Source organism: Lepidochelys kempii, chromosome 28 (assembly GCF_965140285.1).
Source record: "Lepidochelys kempii isolate rLepKem1 chromosome 28, rLepKem1.hap1, whole genome shotgun sequence".
Classification (NCBI taxonomy): domain Eukaryota; kingdom Metazoa; phylum Chordata; order Testudines; family Cheloniidae; genus Lepidochelys; species Lepidochelys kempii.
The window spans coordinates 1307908-1325817 of NC_136407.1; the positions used below are offsets into that span (position 1 = coordinate 1307908).

Sequence of the window (17910 nt, forward strand, 5' to 3'; positions counted from 1 at the left end):
CCGCCCCCCGGGTCCCTCTCTGGACTATTCCACCCCCCCCCCCCAGCCCCGGGCAGGGACTGTCTGTCCATCCCCCACGTCCATCCCCCCCGAATTCCGGGGCGGGGGTGGGGGGCTTGACATTCTTTCCACCCTATAAAGTGGTGGGGAGGGGGGGCAGTTTCCAAACCCCCCCACGAGGACAGAGCCACCTGGAAGTTTCATGCCCAGTTTATTTTTCCACCTGTTGAGGATGCCTTTGCTCCCGGGGAGTCAAAGGTCGCCTTGGACCCAGACCAGCCCTTCGCCTGCCCCCCTGTTAATCCATAACCCAGAGCCAGGGAGAGAACCCAGGAGTCCTGGCTCCCACCCCCCTCTGGTACTGGGTGCCCCAGGGAGAGGTGACTCCCACAGGCTCCAGACAGCTGGGGGCCCTTCCCCTGGGTTTGTTGCCACAACAGCAGGGTGGGACTGGGGAGGGGGATGCCCTGAAGCTTTGCAAAGCTCAGGTACTAGCCACTAACTCCCTCACCCCCCCACCTCGCTGCCCGGAGCAGAGCCGGCCAGTGCCCGGCCCTGGGGCCAGATCGGAGCCGCTGGCCTTGGCAGAGAATCTGCCTCTGTCTGTCTGTCCGTCCCCAGGCCAACAGAAGTCCGTCCAGGAAAAGATCTAACCTCACTCTGGGCCCCACATGGCTACAGTGACACTGTATGTCCCTAGACACAGGCCTCTGGCCATCCATCGCCCACCTCTGTGTATCTATCCCCACCCACTCCTCTATCTATCTATCTATCCCCATCCACCCCATCTATCTGTCTGTCTGTCCCCACACCCACCCTCTAATCTCCGCACACTCTCTCTTTCTGTCGTCCCCCCCGCCTGGCTTCGCCCGGCCCAGACCGGTGTCCCTGGCTCCAGGCAGCTGGTTCCGCTCCCCGCAGGGTGGGGCAGGGCTGATGGGGCTATAAACCCTAGGGAGAGGGGGTGGGTGCCAGCCACTGGAGCCAGGCAGGGCCATGGGGCTGTGCAACTCGAGAAAGGGGGAGGCCAAGGAGGGGGTTGGGGGGCCGGGGACCCAGGGGCGGCACCTGGACAGTGAGCTGCTCGGGGAGATGTACCAGAAGCTGTTTGGCAGGGACCAGCGGCCACGGGGGTGCAAGGTTGTGCAAAGAGTGATACAGGCTCTGAAACGTAAGGGGGCCGCGGGTAGGGAGTGAGGGGCACCGGCAGAGCTGGGGGGGCAGGGCTGGGCTGGCAGGGGGCTGCGGGTCTGGAGTGAGGGGCACCGGCAGGGCTGGGGGGGCAGGGCTGGGCTGGCAGGGGGCTGCGGGTCGGGAGTGAGGGGCACCGACTGGGCTGGGGGGGCAGGGCTGGGCTGGCAGGGGGCTGCGGGTCGGGAGTGAGGGGCACCGGCGGGGCCGGGGGCTGCGAGTCAGGAGTGAGGGGCACTGGCAGGGCCGGGGGGGGCGGGGCTGGGCTGGCAGGGGCTGCGGGTCGGGAGTGAGGGGCACCGGCAGGGCCGGGGGGGCGGGGGTGGGCTGGCAGGGGCTGCGGGTCGGGAGTGAGGGGCACCGGCTGGGCTGGGGGGGCTGCGGGTCAGGAGTGAGGGGCACCGGCAGGGCCGGGGGCTGCGGGTCGGGAGTGTGGGGCAGCCTCCGTCCGTCTCTCTGGCAGCGCTGGGTCTGTCCGTCCGCTCCCCGATCCTGAAGCTGGGCGAGGACTGGATCTTCCTCTTCCTCCTGGGCATCTGCATGGCGACCATCAGCTTCGGCCTCGACGTCGTCATCTCCAAGTTCCAGCGAGGTGCCCCCGACCCCCCCTCCGATCCCCAGCCCCCCCATCCCGCGGGGCCCCAGGGCCGGGGGAATCGCTGGCAGGGGCAGCATGAGGGGGACATGATTTGGGGTCCCCTGTGAGCCACTGAACCCTCCCTGCATTCGACCCCCCGCCCCAGATCCCGGGTGCTCCATGGAGCCCCCCGTACGGCGCTGGGGGGCGCGGGGGGGGGGGTCCTGGCCCTGGGGCCCTGCACTGACCCCCCGCCTTGCCCCCCAGCCAACCTGTGGGTGTATGACACGCTGGAGGGGTATCGTGCCCTGCAGTATTTCTCCTGGGTCCTCTACCACACGGGGTTCATGACGGTCGCGGCCGGAGTCGCCAAGTACATCTCGCCGCAGGCTGCCGGTAGGGCCCGGGCCCCCCAACCCCACCGCAGCCCCGAGGTCCCAGGGACGGGGGCATTGGGGGGGCTGGGAACGCGGGGTCCCCCATCCCTGGGGCCGTGGGGGGCTGTGAACGCGGGGTCCCCGATCTCTGGGGCCATAAGGGGAGTGAAAGTGGGGTCCCTGATCCCTGGGCCCGTGGGGGGTGTGTGAACGTGGGGTCCCCGGGGCTGTGGGGGGGTGTGAACGCGGGGTCCCCGATCTCTGGGGCCATAAGGGGAGTGAATGTGAGGTCCCCGATCCCTGGTGCCGTGGGGGGGGGGTGTGAACGTGGGGTCCCCTGGGCTGTGGGGGGGGTGAACGTGGGGTCCCCGATCCCTGGGGCCGTGGGGGGCTGTGAACGCGGGGTCCCCGATCTCTGGGGCCATAAGGGGAGTGAATGTGGGGTCCCCGATCCCTGGTGCCGTGGGGGGGTGTGAACGTGGGGTCCCCGGGGCTGTGGGGGGATGTGAACGTGGGGTCCCCGATCCCTGGGGCCGTGGGGGGGCTGAACGCGGGGTCCCCCATCCCCGGGTCATAGGGGGCTGTGAACGTGGGGTCCCCGATCCCTGGGGCCATGGGGGGGTGTGAACGCGGGGTCCCCGGGGCCGTGGGTGGTGAACGTGGGGTCCCCCATCCCTGGGGCTGTGGGGGGGAGTGAATGCAGGGTCCCCAATCCCTGGGGCTGTGGGGGGGTGAACACGGGGTCTCCGGGGCCGTGGGGGGCTCTGACGCGTCCCCCCCCAGGCTCCGGGATCCCCGAGCTGAAGGTGACGCTCCGGGGGGTCGTGCTGAGCGAGTTCTTCACCCTGCGAACCGGCCTGGCCAAGCTGGTGGGGGTGATCTGCACCCTGGGGGCCGGCAGCACCATCTTCCTGGGCAAAGTGGTGAGTGGGGGGGATCTGGGGGGATGGGGGGCAGCTGGGTGTGTTGGGAGGAATTGGGGGGACAGGGTGTCTGCGGGGAGCTGGGGGAGAGGGGTCTCTGGGGGGATGTCTGGTGGTCAGGGGCTGGAGGAATTGGGGGGCTGGGGTCTCTGGGGGTGGGGGATTGGGGGGTTGTGGATCTGGGAGGTGGGGGCTGGGTGTGTTAGGGGGATTGGGGGGCTGGGGATTGGGGGGGATCTGGCCGGAGCTGCGTGACCCCGGTTCTCTCCCCAGGGCCCCTTTGTTCACATGGCCACGATCCTGGCCACCCAGCTGGGCCGGGTGATGGTGCGAGTTGCCGGCACCAAGGAGGTGAGTCCGGGGGGGTCCCTGGCCCCCCCAAATTTCCCCTGACCCCCAACCCCTCCCCTGGCCTCTCCCCCACCTCCCGCCCTGCCCCCAGCCCCCCACCTGCCTCTCACCCCCCATCTCTGCCCCCCAGAACCCGGCCCGCAAGTACGAGATGTTGGTGGCCGGGGCGGCCGTGGGGGTGGCCTGCTGCTTCGTGGCCCCCGTGGGAGGTGAGTGACCCCAAAGCGCTCACGGGGGGGCTGAGGAGGGCACATGGGGGACCCGGGGGGCGCATGGGGAGGTCTGGGGGTACGTGGGGGGCTCGGGGACACCTGGGGGACCCGGGGGGCGCGTGGGGACGCCTGGGGGTATGTGGGGGGCTCGGGGACACTGGGGGGACCCGGGGGGCACGTGGGGTGGTCTGGGGGCACGTGGGGGGCTCGGGGATGCCTGGGGGACAGAGGGGCGCGTGGGGAGGTCTGGGGGTACGTAGGGGGTTCGGGGACCCCTGGGGAACCCGGGGGGGCATGGGGAGGTCAGGGGGTATGTGGGGGGTTTGGGGGATGCATGGGGGACCTGGGGGGAGTGTGGGGCCATCTGGGTGTGTGTGTGTGAGGTTCGGGGACACCGGGGGGACCCGGGGGGCGCGTGGGGACGCCTGGGGGTACGTGGGGGGCTCGGGGACGCTGGGGGGACCCAGGGGGCGCGTGGGGCGGTCTGGGCGTACGTGGGGGGTTCGGGGACGCCTGGGGGACAGGGGGGCACGTGGGGAGGTCTGGGGGCACGTGGGGGGCTCGGGGACGACTGGGGGACCCGGGGGGCGCATGGGGAGGTCTGGGGGTATGTGGGGGGCTCGGGGACGCCTGGGGGACAGGGGGGCGCGTGGGGAGGTCTGGGCGTACGTGGGGGGTTCGGGGACGCCTGGGGGACAGGGGGGCGTGTGGGGAGGTCTGGGGGCACGTGGGGGGTTCGGGGACGCCTGGGGGACCCGGGGGGCGCGTGGGGAGGTCTGGGGGCATTTGGGGGGCTCGGGGACGCCTGGGGGACCCGGGGGCGCGTGGGGAGGTCTGGGGGTACGTGGGGGCTCGGGGACCCCTGGGGGACCCGGGGGCGCGTGGGGAGGTCTGGGGGTACGTGGGGGCTCAGGGACGCCTGGGGGACAGGGGGGGCGCGTGGGGAGGTCTGGGGGCACGTGGGGGGCTCGGGGACGCCTAGGGGACAGGGGGGCGCGTGGGGAGGTCTGGGGGCACGTGGGGGGCTCGGGGACCCCTGGGGAACCCGGGGGGGCGTGGGGAGGTCTGGGGGTACGTGGGGGGTTCGGGGACCCCTGGGGGACCCGGGGGGTGCGTGGGGAGGTCTGGGGGTACGTGGGGGGTTCGGGGACCCCTGGGGGACCCGGGGGGGGCGTGGGGAGGTCTGGGGGCACGTGGGGGGTTCGGGGACCCCTGGGGGACCCGGGGGGGGGCGTGGGGAGGTCTGGGGCTCGGGGACGCCTGGGGGACCCGGGGGCGCGTGGGGAGGTCTGGGGGTACGTGGGGGCTCGGGGACGCCTGGGGGACAGGGGGGCGCGTGGGGAGGTCTGGGGGCACGTGGGGGCTCGGGGACGCCTGGGGGACAGGGGGGCGCGTGGGGAGGTCTGGGGGCACGTGGGGGGCTCGGGGACCCTGGGGAACCCGGGGGGTGCGTGGGGAGGTCTGGGGGTACGTGGGGGGTTCGGGGACCCCTGGGGGACCCGGGGGGTGCGTGGGGAGGTCTGGGGGTACGTGGGGGGTTCGGGGACCCCTGGGGGACCCGGGGGGGGCGTGGGGAGGTCTGGGGGCACGTGGGGGGTTCGGGGACCCCTGGGGGACCCGGGGGGGGCGTGGGGAGGTCTGGGGGCACGTGGGGGGTTCGGGGGGCGCGTGGGGAGGTCTGGGGGTACGTGGGGGGTTCGGGGACCCCTGGGGGACAGGGGGGCGCGTGGGGAGGTCTGGGGTTACGTGGGGGCTCGGGGACGCCTGGGGGACAGGGGGGCGCGTGGGGAGGTCTGGGGGCACGTGGGGGGTTCGGGGACGCCTGGGGGACGCGGGGGGCGCGTGGGGAGGTCTGGGGGCACGTGGGGGGTTCGGGGACCCCTGGGGGACCCGGGGGGGCGTGGGGAGGTCTGGGGGCACGTGGGGGGTTCGGGGACCCCTGGGGGACCCGGGGGGGCGTGGGGAGGTCTGGGGGCACGTGGGGGGTTCGGGGACCCCTGGGGGACCCGGGGGGCGCGTGGGGAGGTCTGGGGGTACGTGGGGGGGCTCGGTGACGCCTGGGGGACCCGGGAGGTGCGTGGGGAGGTCTGGGGGTACGTGGGGGGTTCGGGGACCCCTGGGGGACCCGGGGGGGCGTGGGGAGGTCTGGGGGTACGTGGGGGCTCGGGGACGCCTGGGGGACAGGGGGGCGCGTGGGGAGGTCTGGGGGCACGTGGGGGGCTCGGGGACCCCTGGGGGACCCGGGGGGCATGTGGGGAGGTCTGGGGGCACGTGGGGGGCTCGGGGATGCCTGGGGGACCCGGGAGGCGCGTGGGGAGGTCTGGGGGCACGTGGGGGCTCGGGGACCCCTGGGGGACGCGGGGGGGCGCGTGGGGAGGTCTGGGGCATGTGGGGGGCTCGCGGACGCCTGGGGGACCCGGGGGGCGCGTGGGGAGGTCTGGGGGTACGTGGGGGCTCGGGGACGCCTGGGGGACAGGGGGGCGCGTGGGGAGTTCTGGGGGCACGTGGGGGGTTCGGGGACCCCTGGGGGACCCGGGGGAGCGTGGGGAGGTCTGGGGGTATGTGGGGGGCTCGGGGACCCCTGGGGGACAGGGGGGCGCGTGGGGAGTTCTGGGGGCACGTGGGGGGCTCGGGGATGCCTGGGGGACCCGGGAGGCGCGTGGGGAGGTCTGGGGGTATGTGGGGGGCTCGGGGACCCCTGGGGGACCCGGGGGGCATGTGGGGAGGTCTGGGGGCACGTGGGGGGCTCGGGGACGCCTGGGGGACCCGGGAGGCGCGTGGGGAGGTCTGGGGGCACGTGGGGGCTCGGGGACCCCTGGGGGACGCGGGGGGCGCGTGGGGAGGTCTGGGGGTACGTGGGGGGCTCGGGGATGCCTGGGGGACCCGGGAGGCGCGTGGGGAGGTCTGGGGGCACGTGGGGGCTTGGGGACCCCTGGGGGACGCGGGGGGCGCGTGGGGAGGTCTGGGGGCATGTGGGGGGCTCGCGGACGCCTGGGGGACCCGGGGGGCGCGTGGGGAGGTCTGGGGGCACGTGGGGGCTCGGGGATGCCTGGGGGACCCGGGAGGCGCGTGGGGAGGTCTGGGGGTACGTGGGGGGCTCGGGGATGCCTGGGGGACCCGGGAGGCGCGTGGGGAGGTCTGGGGGCACGTGGGGGCTTGGGGACCCCTGGGGGACGCGGGGGGCGCGTGGGGAGGTCTGGGGGCACGTGGGGGCTCGGGGACGCCTGGGGGACCCGGGAGGCGCGTGGGGAGGTCTGGGGGCACGTGGGGGCTCGGGGACGCCTGGGGGACAGGGGGGCGCGTGGGGAGGTCTGGGGGCACGTGGGGGGCTCGGGGACGCCTGGCGGGCCGGAGACGGGCAGGCGGGAGGGGCGTGTGGGGCGCGCGGGGGGCTCAGGGCCAGGCCGGGGGGCCGGATCCCAGCTGCCCCCCCTGCCCCCCAGGGGTGCTGTTCTCCGTGGAGGCGACCGGGACGCACTTCGCCCTGCGGGATTATTGGCGCGGCTTCTTCTCTGCCACCTGCGCGGCCCTCGGCTTCCGCCTGCTGCCCTTGCTCCACGGGGAGAGCGGTACGGGGGGCGGGGGGCGGGGGGGGGCCGGGGGGAGGGCGGGGGGGGCTGGAGGACTGGGGGGCGGGGGAGATCCAGGGGAGAGGGTTGTGGGGGGCTGAAGAAATGGGGTACAGGGGAGGGAGCAGGGGGGCCGGATCACAGGGCTTGGGGGGCTGAGGGCCGGACGAGGGGCCGGGCTGGGAAGACGGGGGGACCCAGCCCCCCCAGACTAACCGTGGCCCCCCGGTGCCCCCCCCAGAGACGGTGGCCGTGCTCTTCAGCACCAGCTGGCGCGTCGAGTTCCCCTTCGACCTGCCCGAGCTGCTCTCGTTCGCCCTGCTGGGGTGAGTGGGGGGGACCCCGACTTCCCCAGCTGGCCAGGCCCCGCCCCCAGCCGGCCAGGCCCCGCCCCCTCTGGCCAGGCCCCGCCCCCCAGCCGGCCAGGCCCCGCCCCCAGCCGGCCAGGCCCCGCCCCCTCTGGCCAGGCCCCGCCCCCGCCCAGGGGACAGAGGCTGGCAGAGGGCTGGGGGCCAGGACGCCTGGGTTCTCTCCCGGCTCCGGGAGGGGGTGCGGTGGGGAGGCGCGGGGCCCGGACGCCGGGGTTCGCCCTGACGCGTGTCCCCGCAGGGCGCTGTGCGGGGGTCTCTGCTGCGTCTTCCTCTTCTGCCACCGCCGCCTCCTGCCACTCCTGGCCCGGCTGAGCCGCGGGTGAGTGCCCCCCGGTGCCCCCCAAACCCTCCCCCCGCCCCCGGGGAACCCCCATCGCCCCCCAGCCCCCCCATGCCAGGCCCCTCCTCCGCCCTGCCCCCATCGCCCCCCCAGCCGCCTGTGCCAGGCCCCTCCTCCGCCCTGCCCCCCATCTCCCCCAGCCCCCCCGTGCCAGGCCCCTCCTCCGGCCTGCCCCCATTGCCCCCCCAGCCCCCCCATGCCAGGCCCCTCCTCCGCCCTGCCCCCCATCTCCCCCCCAGCCCCCCCGTGCCAGGCCCCTCCTCCGCCCTGCCCCCATCTCCCCCAGCCCCCCCGTCCCAGGCCCCTCCTCCGCCCTGCCCCCATCTCCCCCCCAGCCCCCCCCATCATCAGCTCAGCCCCCACCACAGCCCCCCTATATTCCCCCAGTGCCAGACCCCTCCCCCGTCCTGCTCCCATCTGCCCCCATTGCCCCCCTGCCTCCCCCAGCCCCCCATCTCCCAGTGCCAGGCCCCACCGCCGCCCTGCCCCCCGTCACCCCTTGCTCCCCCTTCACCCCCCGTTTAATTTACCATGTACCCCGTTTTCTCCCCCCCCGGCAGCGAAATCCTCCACGCGGGGCTGGTCTCCCTGGTGCTGGCGAGCGTCACCTTCCCCCACGGGCTGGGGCAGTACCTGGGGGCGCGGGTGAGTAACCCCCCCCCCGGCTGGGATCCCCCCGCTTCCCCGTCTCACCCCCCCTTTCTCCGCCCCCGGCTGGGATCCCTCCGCTTCCCCGTCTCACCCCCCCTTTCTCCGCCCCCGGCTGGGATCCCCCCGCTTCCCCGTCTCACCCCCCCTTTCTCCCCCCCCCGGCTGGGATCCCCCCGCTTCCCCGTCTCACCCCCCCTTTCTCCGCCCCCGGCTGGGATCCCCCCGCTTCCCCGTCTCAACCCCCTTTCTTCGCCCCCGGCTGGGATCCCCCCGCTTCCCCGTCTCACCCCCCCTTTCTCCGCCCCCGGCTGGGATCCCCCCGCTTCCCCGTCTCACCCCCCCTTTCTCCGCCCCCGGCTGGGATCCCCCCGCTTCCCCGTCTCACCCCCCCTTTCTCCGCCCCCGGCTGGGATCCCCCCGCTTCCCCGTCTCACCCCCCCTTTCTCCCCCCCCGGCTGGGATCCCCCCGCTTCCCCGTCTCACCCCCCCTTTCTCCCCCCCCGGCTGGGATCCCCCCGCTTCCCCGTCTCACCCCCCTTTCTCCCCCCCCCGGCTGGGATCCCCCCGCTTCCCCGTCTCACCCCCCCTTTCTCCGCCCCCGGCTGGGATCCCCCCGCTTCCCCGTCTCACCCCTCCTTTCTCCCCCCCCCGGCTGGGATCCCCCCGCTTCCCCGTCTCACCCCTCCTTTCTCCCCCCCCCGGCTGGGATCCCCCCGCTTCCCCGTCTCACCCCCCCTTTCTCCCCCCACAGGCTGGGATCCCCCCGCTTCCCCGTCTCACCCCCCCTTTCTCCGCCCCCGGCTGGGATCCCCCCCACTTCCCCGTCTCACCCCCCCTTTCTCCGCCCCCGGCTGGGATCCCCCCCACTTCCCCGTCTCACCCCCCCTTTCTCCGCCCCCGGCTGGGATCCCCCCGCTTCCCCGTCTCACCCCCCTTTCTCCGCCCCCGGCTGGGATCCCCCCCACTTCCCCGTCTCACCCCCCCTTTCTCCGCCCCCGGCTGGGATCCCCCCGCTTCCCCGTCTCACCCCCCTTTCTCCCCCCCGGCTGGGATCCCCCCGCTTCCCCGTCTCACCCCCCCTTTCTCCCCCCCCCGGCTGGGATCCCCCCCACTTCCCCGTCTCACCCCCCGTTTCTCCCCCCCGGCTGGGATCCCCCCCACTTCCCCGTCTCACCCCCCCTTTCTCCCCCCTGGCTGGGATCCCCCCCACTTCCCCGTCTCACCCCCCGTTTCTCCCCCCCTGGCTGGGATCCCCCCCACTTCCCCGTCTCACCCCCCCTTTCTCCCCCCCCGGCTGGATCCCCCCCACTTCCCCGTCTCACCCCCCGTTTCTCCCCCCCCGGCTGGGATCCCCCCCACTTCCCCGTCTCACCCCCCCTTTCTCCCCCCCGGCTGGGATCCCCCCGCTTCCCCCGTCTCACCCCCCCTTTCTCCGCCCCCGGCTGGGATCCCCCCGCTTCCCCGTCTCACCCCCCCTTTCTCCGCCCCCGGCTGGGATCCCCCCGCTTCCCCCGTCTCACCCCCCTTTCTCCGCCCCCGGCTGGGATCCCCCCGCTTCCCGTCTCACCCCCCCTTTCTCCCCCCCCAGCTGCTGACGATGAAGGAGCTGCTGGAGACTTTCTTCAACAACTGCACCTGGGGGGCGGGCGGAGCTGGGGGGGCTCAATGCCTCCCGCCAGCCCCCCCACCCCTCCTACGGGGACCCCTGGCTCCAGTGGACCCACCCGCAGCTCTCCTCCCTGGAGATGCTCAGCTTCTTCCTGCTCGCCAAGGTGGGGGGCTCCCGGGACGGGGGAGGGGGGCTCCCGGGGACGGGGGAGGGGGGCACGAGAGGCGTTGTGGGGCATCACTGTGGGGAGGGGGGGTGCCTCTGGTATCTGGCGCCCCCCGGTGTCTGGCTGGCCCTGGGGGACGACGTGTTGGGGGGGGGCTGGAGTGGAGGGGGGGGGCAAGGGGGGGCTGTTTCATTCACTCATCCCTCCCCCCAGTTCTTCATGCTGCTTCTGGCCACCACCATGGTCGTCCCCGCCGGCTACTTCCTGCCCGTCTTCGTCTATGGTGAGAACCCAGGCGTCCGGGCTCCCAGCCCATCCCCCGCTCTAACCCCCCCCCAGCCCCCACTCCCCTCCCAGAGCCAGGGAGAGAACCCAGGAGTCCTGCCCCCCAGCCCCCCTGCTCTAACCCACAGCCCCCGCTCCCCTCCCAGCGGCTGGGGAGAGAACCCAGGCGTCCGGGCACCCAGCCCATCCTCCGCTCTAACCCCCCCAGCCCCCACTCCCCTCCCAGAGCCAGGGAGAGAACCTAGGAGTCCTGCCCCCCAGCCCCCCCTGCTCTAACCCACCAGCCCCCGCTCCCCTCCCAGCGGCTGGGGAGAGAACCCAGGCGTCCGGGCACCCAGCCCATCCTCCGCTCTAACCCACCAGCCCCCACTCCCGTCCCAGAGCTGGGGAGAGAACCCAGGAGTCCTGGCTCCCAGCCCCCCCCCCCCCTGCTCTGACCCACCAGCCCCCACTCCCGTCCCAGAGCTGGGGAGAGAACCCAGGAGTCCTGGCTCCCAGCCCCCCCCGCTCCCCTCCCTGAGCCGGGGAGAGAACCCAGGAGTCCTAACCCACCAGCCCTCCCTGCTCTAACCCACCAGCCCCCACTCCCCTCCCAGAGCCAGGGAGAGAACCCAGGCGTCCGGCCTCCCAGCCCTGCCTATATCCCAGGATGGGCTGGGTCAGGGGAGTGGGGGGTCTGGCCGGGGGTCCCCGTCTAACCTCCGGGGGGTGGGGGGGGCTCTGTGCCCACAGGCGCGGGGCTGGGCCGGCTCTATGGGGAGATCATGGCCAAGGTTTTCCCCGAGGGGATCGTCTCCGACGGGATCCGCATCGCCATCGGCCCCGCGGCCTACGCCCTGGCCGGTATGAGCTGCTGTCGGGGGCACCGGGGGGGGGCGTGGCGGGAGGCAGGGGGGCTCGGGGGGGACACCGGGGGGGCACGGCAGGGGGCAGGGGGGCTCGGCAGGGGGCAGGGGGCTCGGCAGGGGTGTGACGAAGTGCGAATGTTCTTCACGTTTTGTGGACTCCCGGGCCTGGGTGCTCTCGGCTCCCCACGGTTCCCCTTCCCCGGGTCACCACCTCTCTCCCAGGGCCGAGCCCCCTCCCCGCGGCCCCCAGGGGGATCCCTGCTCACACCCTCCCCGGGGTTAACCGCCCCCCGAAACCGCCCCCTTCTGAGCCCTCAGCACGCCTGCTCCTCGTTAATCCCCCTTCGTTTCACGGCTTACGGCCGGATCCAGGGGCGCCGTCGGATCCCACCGCTCACACCAGCGGTCACGGCGTCGCCGGGGCCATGCTCTGGAACGGCTCCCTACGAAGCCAGTCAGGCCCCTGGGGCGTCCCCACTTCCTCGCAGGGGGGCTCGGCGGGCGGCGTTAGGGCTCTGGGGGGCTCCGAGGGCTCACCCCCCCCCCGCCCCCCAGGAGCGGCGGCCTACTCGGGCGCGGTGACCCACACGCTGTCGACGGCCCTGCTGGTGTTCGAGCTGACGGGGCAGATGTCCCACGTCCTGCCCCTGCTCATCGCGGTGCTGGTGGCCAACGGGCTCAGCCAGCGGCTCCAGGCCTCCTTCTTCGACGGCATCATCATCGCCAAGCAGCTGCCCTACTTGCCCAAGCTGGGCGTGGGCCGGAGCGGGTGCGCCTGGACGCCGGGGTCCCGCCCGGGGCAGGGAGCCAGGACGCCCGGGTTCTCCCCCGGGCTCTGGGAGGGGAGTAGGGTCTAGTGGTTAGGACTGGGGGCCAGGACTCCTGAGTTCTTCCCCCAGTGCTGGGAGGGGAGGGGGGCTGGTGGGTTAGAGCAGGGGGGCCTGGGGGCCAGGACTCCTGGGTTCTCTCCCTGGTTCTGGGAGGGGAGGGGGGGCTGGTGGGTTAGAGTGGGGGGGCTGGGAGCCAGGACTCCTGGGTTCTCTCCCTGGTTCTGGGAGGGGAGGGGGGGCTGGTGGGTTAGAGCGGGGGGGGCTGGGGGCCAGGACTCCTGGGTTCTCTCCCTGGTTCTGGGAGGGGAGGGGGGGCTGGTGGGTTAGAGTGGGGGGGCTGGGAGCCAGGACTCCTGGGTTCTCTCCCTGGTTCGGGGAGGGGAGTGGGGGCTGGTGGGTTAGAGCAGGGGGCGCTGGGAGCCAGGACTCCTGGGTTCTCTCCCCGGTTCTGGGAGGGGAGGGGGGGCTGGTGGGTTAGAGCGGGGGGGCTGGGGGCCAGGACTCCTGGGTTCTCTCCCTGGTTCTGGGAGGGGAGGGGGGGCTGGTGGGTTAGAGTGGGGGGGCTGGGAGCCAGGACTCCTGGGTTCTCTCCCTGGTTCTGGGAGGGGAGGGGGGGCTGGTGGGTTAGAGCGGGGGGGGGCTGGGGGCCAGGACTCCTGGGTTCTCTCCCTGGTTCTGGGAGGGGAGGGGGGGCTGGTGGGTTAGAGTGGGGGGGCTGGGAGCCAGGACTCCTGGGTTCTCTCCCTGGTTCGGGGAGGGGAGTGGGGGCTGGTGGGTTAGAGCAGGGGGCGCTGGGAGCCAGGACTCCTGGGTTCTCTCCCCGGTTCTGGGAGGGGAGGGGGGGCTGGTGGGTTAGAGCGGGGGGGCTGGGGGCCAGGACTCCTGGGTTCTCTCCCTGGTTCGGGGAGGGGATGGGGGGCTGGTGGGTTAGAGCAGGGGGGGCTGGGAGCCAGGACTCCTGGGTTCTCCCTCTGGCTTCAACCCCCCGTCCCGCCTCACACCCAGGGCCCACGACATCTACGCGGAGGATTTCATGGTCACCGATCTCCAATTCCTGCCCCGGGGCTGCAGGTACAAGGACCTGAGGGGGCTGCTCAAGGCCTCCAGCCTCAAACAGTTCCCCCTCGTGGACTCCCAAGGTCAGTGTGGCCCCCCTGCACCCTCCGAGGCAGCCAGTCCCCGCCCGGGGGCCGGAGGGGAGCCGGCGCCCCCCGGAGGGGACAGGCCCCGGGCCCCATTAACGCCCCCCCGCCCCCCCGGCTTGTCTGCAGAGTCCAGGATCTTGCTGGGCTCCGTCCGGCGGAAGCATCTCGCCAAGCTGCTGTCGGAGCAGCTGAGCGCGGAGAAGCGATTCCAGCATCTGCTCTGGCGGTCCGAGGCGAGCGGCCCCACACAGCCCGTGAGTAACGCCTGCCCCGTTGCCCCGTCCCAGAGGTGGGCGCATCTCGGCGCCGGGCGAGGGGCCCCCGTGAAACCCACCGCCCCGCCCCAGAGGTGGGCGCATCTCGGCGCCGGGCGAGGGGCCCCCGTGAAACCCGCCGCCCCGCCCCAGAGGTGGGCGCATCTCGGCGCTGGGCGAGGGGCCCCCGTGAAACCCGCCGCCCCGCCCCAGAGGTGGGTGCATCTCAGCGCTGGGCACGGGGTCCCCGTGTCACCAGCCGCCCCGCCCCAGAGGTGGGTGCATCTCGGCGCCAGGCGAGGGGTCCCCATGTCACCAGCCGCCCCGCCCCAGAGGTGGGCGCATCTCAGCGCCGGGCGAGGGGCCCCCATGAAACCCGCCGCCCCGCCCCAGATGTGGCCGCATCTCAGCGCCGGGCAAGGAGTCCCCGGTCACCAGCCGCCCCGCCCCAGAGGTGGGCGCATCTCAGCGCCGGGCGAGCAGCCGCGGTTTGACTCTGTGACTCTTTCCCTTGCAGCTGCTGGGTGCAGACGGCGCTTCAGGAACCCCAGAGGAGAAGCCAGGTGAGCAGGACGGGGGTTGGGGGGGTTTTGCAGGGCAGGGGGGGCACATGGAGACTGGGGGGGACGGTTTGGGATGGTGGGGGAGAGTCAGAGGCGGGGAGGGGGGTGATCTGACCTGCCCCCACCCCTTGTGTCTCTCCCTTTTCCAGAAACACCGAGAGTTTCTGCTGAGCCGGGCGACGGGGAGACATCAAAAGAGGAGGTGCTGGGGGGGCAGGGAAGGGGGGCCCCCTCGTTTGGGAGGATGCAGTGGGGGCTGGGAGGATGCATTGATGGGGGGGAAGCAGGGGGGAGCAGGGGGGCCCATTGGTAGATGCATGGGGCAGGGGCTGGGAGTGGGGGTCAGTTAAAGGGAGGCCCATGGAGTGCAGCAGGGGAGGACTGGGGGGCTCGGAAGGGCTGTCGTGCCCCCCCATGGGGATGCTGCGGGTGCTGATCCGTGTCCCCCCCCCGCAGGAGCGAGGCACCCAACTGTCTGTCAAGATGAAGGACGTGCATCACTTGGTATGTCGAGGGCGGGGCTGCCTGTCCGTGGGGACCCCCCCGGGTCCCCGGGTCGGGGGGACGTGACCCTCCCCCAGCCCTCCCGAGTCTGCAGGGCGATTGAAGAGGCGGGGGAGGCTCAAATCTCCCCCCCCAGCCCCAGACTATCACATGTCAGACTTGCGGGTGGCCCAGACTATCGGGGTTCAGACTGGCCCCCCCAGACTATCGGGGTTCGTATGCGTCTTCGAGTGTTCCCAGGATGCTTTGCCCCGGCTGTTTGGCGGGGGCTGGTGCAAAGGATTCTGGGAGGACCGCGGGGAAGGGGGCTGGAGCCGGGGGGATATTTCCCAGGATGCTTTGCCCCGCTGCTTGGCGGGAGCAGGTGCAAGGGGATTCTGGGAGGACCCCGGGGGAGGGGGCTGAAGCTGGGGAGGATATTTCCCAGGATGCTTTGCCCCAGCTGCTTGGCGGTGGCAGGTGCAAAGGATTCTGGGAGGACCGCGGGGAAGGGGGCTGGAGCCGGGGGGATGTTTCCCAGGATGCTTTGCCCCGGCTGCTTGGCGGGAGCAGGTGCAAGGGATTCTGGGAGGACCCCGGGAGAGGGGGCTGGAGCTGGGGAGGATATTTCCCAGGATGCTTTGCCCCGGCTGCTTGGCGGGGGCTGGTGCAAAGGATTCTGGGAGGACCCCGGGGAGGGCGGAGCCGGCAGGATATTTCCCAGGATGCTTTGCCCGGCTGCAGGTGGAGGACTGGGAGTGCCAGCAGCTGCAGGAGCCGGTCCGGCTGGAGGAGCTGCCCATCGACCCAGCCCCCTACCGCCTGCTGGAGAACGAGACCCTCTACCAGGTGGGTGCTGCCGGCGGCCTCGGGGGTGCGGGGGGGGTCCCCCCAATATCGCGCCCTCGCCCCCCGCTCTGCCCTCCCAGCATGCTTTGCAGCCACCGCGCGGCCAGAGGTGGCGCAAGGGATTCTGGGAGCCGGCAATCTGCAGCCCGGACCTGCCAGGACCCGAGTCTGGGTGGGTGGGGAATGGCTGGTGCGGGCTTGAGCAGAGCTCTGATTGGCAGGCATTTGCATATGCAAATAGGGCCGTCCCTGGCATCGGCTGCACACTCGACGCAGAGCAATTAACGTTTGGGGAGGTTAAATTTTGTATGCAAATCTGCTGGCAGCTCATTTGCATTAGCTCAGGGGTAAGCGCTTATACATGGTGATAGGGATTTGCATAAGCAATGAAGGTGTTAAGGTGAATTTGCATGTGCAATTAGAGTGAGAGGCCGTGGCACATCAATTTGCACGTGCAATTAGGGGCGGAGGGGCTGGTAGGGCAATTTGCATAGGCGGTTAGGCTGGGAGGAGTTGCAGATGAATTTAAATATGCAATTAGCAGGGCCGGCTCATTTGCAGGCCTGCTTTCCATACATTTGCATATGTAATGGGGGAACAAGACCGTTGCACATCAATTGGCTTATGCAATGGGGTGTGGCTCATTTGCATATAATTATGACCCATGCCCCCCCAAGTCCGGCTAATGCCCCCCCCACATTGCTGTGGGCCCCCCCTTGCCATGTCCCGACCCCTGAGCCACAACCTTGATTCAAGGGGGGCGGATATGGCTCCCCGCAATATCCGCCCCCCTTGTTTTGACGTCTGACCCCCCCGTCCCCCCCCCAGTGCTATGATCTGTTCAACTTGCTGGGCCTGCGGACAGCCTATGTCACCAACGTGGGCCGGCTGGTCGGGGTGGTGAGCCTCCGAGAGGTAGGGTGGGGGGCAGATGGGGGGCGGTGGGAGGGGAGATGGGGGGTGTGGGTTGGGGTACACGGGAGATCAAGCAGATCAGAGAGGTTGTGGGTGGGGCAGGGAGCTCGTGGGGTCATGAGGAGATGGGGGGGTCATGGCATCATATGTGGGGGTGGGAAGGCATGGGGGTCACAGCGGGGTCAAGAGGGGGCATGGGGGGAGATCCTGGGGAATCCGGGGTCAGGGAGGATGTTGGGGTCGCAGGGGGACCTTTGGGGTTCAGGGAAGTTGAGGAAGGAGGTGGGGGTCACGGGTGAAATTGGGGCCGGGGGGGGGCTCAGAGGTTTGGGGGCAGGGGTGTCCCTGACGCGCTGTCTCTGCCCCCCAACAGCTCAAAGCCGCCGTGGAGGGATCGATCAAGGGCACCTTTGCCAGGCGCCGGCCCCATGACGGGGGGCAACGCGAGGGGGACCCCAACGGAGCCTCAGCCTAGCGGGGATCGAAACATCCGGCCTAACCCCAAACCCTGGAGCAGGGGCAGGGGAGAGAAAGCCCCCCACAGCACCTTGGTCCCCATCTTTTCTCTCTTGTCCTCCCCGTGTCCCAGCTCCAATAGCCCCCCAGTGACCCCTAAATTATTAACCCCCCGTTTTCAGGTGCTGCCCCCCCGAAGAACGCCCCCCCAATCACCCAATAAAAAACGGGTTACATTTTTTTGTCTCTCTTTTATTCCCCACTCCCATCTTTCTAGGGGTCTGGTGGGTTGGAGCAGGGAGGGCTGGGAGCCAGGACGCCTGGGTTCTCTCCCGGGCTCTGGGAGGGTAGTGGGGACTGGTGGGGGGCTGGAGATGCACCCACCCCTGGGTCAGAGCAGGGGCCTGGGTTCTCTTGGTGAAACACGTGGTTGTCATGGTGCCCGGATATAGGGTTATGACATCATAACCTGACAGAGTGACATCATAGCCTTAGCTTGTGACATCCTTGTGTGACATGCCAAGTCACCGGTGCATCGGGGGAAGTCACGTTGTTCCCCAGTGACATCATAGGGCACACAATGGTGCTGGGGGCTGAGGCGATGACCTCACGGCATTGTGCTGTGACATCATGACATGCTGGGGGCTGTCCTTGGTCAGAAGGGTGGCCGGTGCCATCATTTTGTGTTCCAATGACATCGCTGCTGCATGGGGTGACATCATGGCAGAAGATGTAAGGGCGCGTTGTCGCTGAGGAACCTAATGACAGCGTGGTGACATCAGGGCCTCACACCGCGCCATCGTGTCATTTTGATGGCATCAAGGGGGGCCACGAGGGGTTATTGCGGCCGGAGGAACAGCTCAATTCCCTGACATTATGGAGTGACACTATGACATCACAGGGCCGTGCGCCGACATCATCTGCTGATGTAATGGCCTTGCAGCC

The 17910-nt window shown here is 71.4% G+C and overlaps 1 protein-coding gene across 1 annotated transcript; it reads left to right on the forward strand.

The window, feature by feature from the left end:
* Positions 1-996: 996 nt before the first annotated feature.
* LOC144929929 (chloride channel protein ClC-Kb-like) lies at positions 997-17204 on the forward strand. Its single transcript, XM_078850808.1, has 20 exons — positions 997-1171; positions 1655-1783; positions 2036-2164; positions 2929-3068; positions 3342-3419; positions 3550-3628; positions 7075-7200; positions 7442-7526; positions 7810-7890; positions 8472-8556; positions 10551-10620; positions 11355-11465; positions 12026-12239; positions 13306-13699; positions 14217-14262; positions 14412-14464; positions 14719-14766; positions 15490-15594; positions 16423-16509; positions 16883-17204. Exons 1-20 carry the CDS (start codon positions 997-999, stop codon positions 16982-16984), a joined length of 2337 nt encoding a protein of 778 aa, XP_078706934.1. The 3' UTR covers positions 16985-17204.
* Positions 17205-17910: the final 706 nt, after the last annotated feature.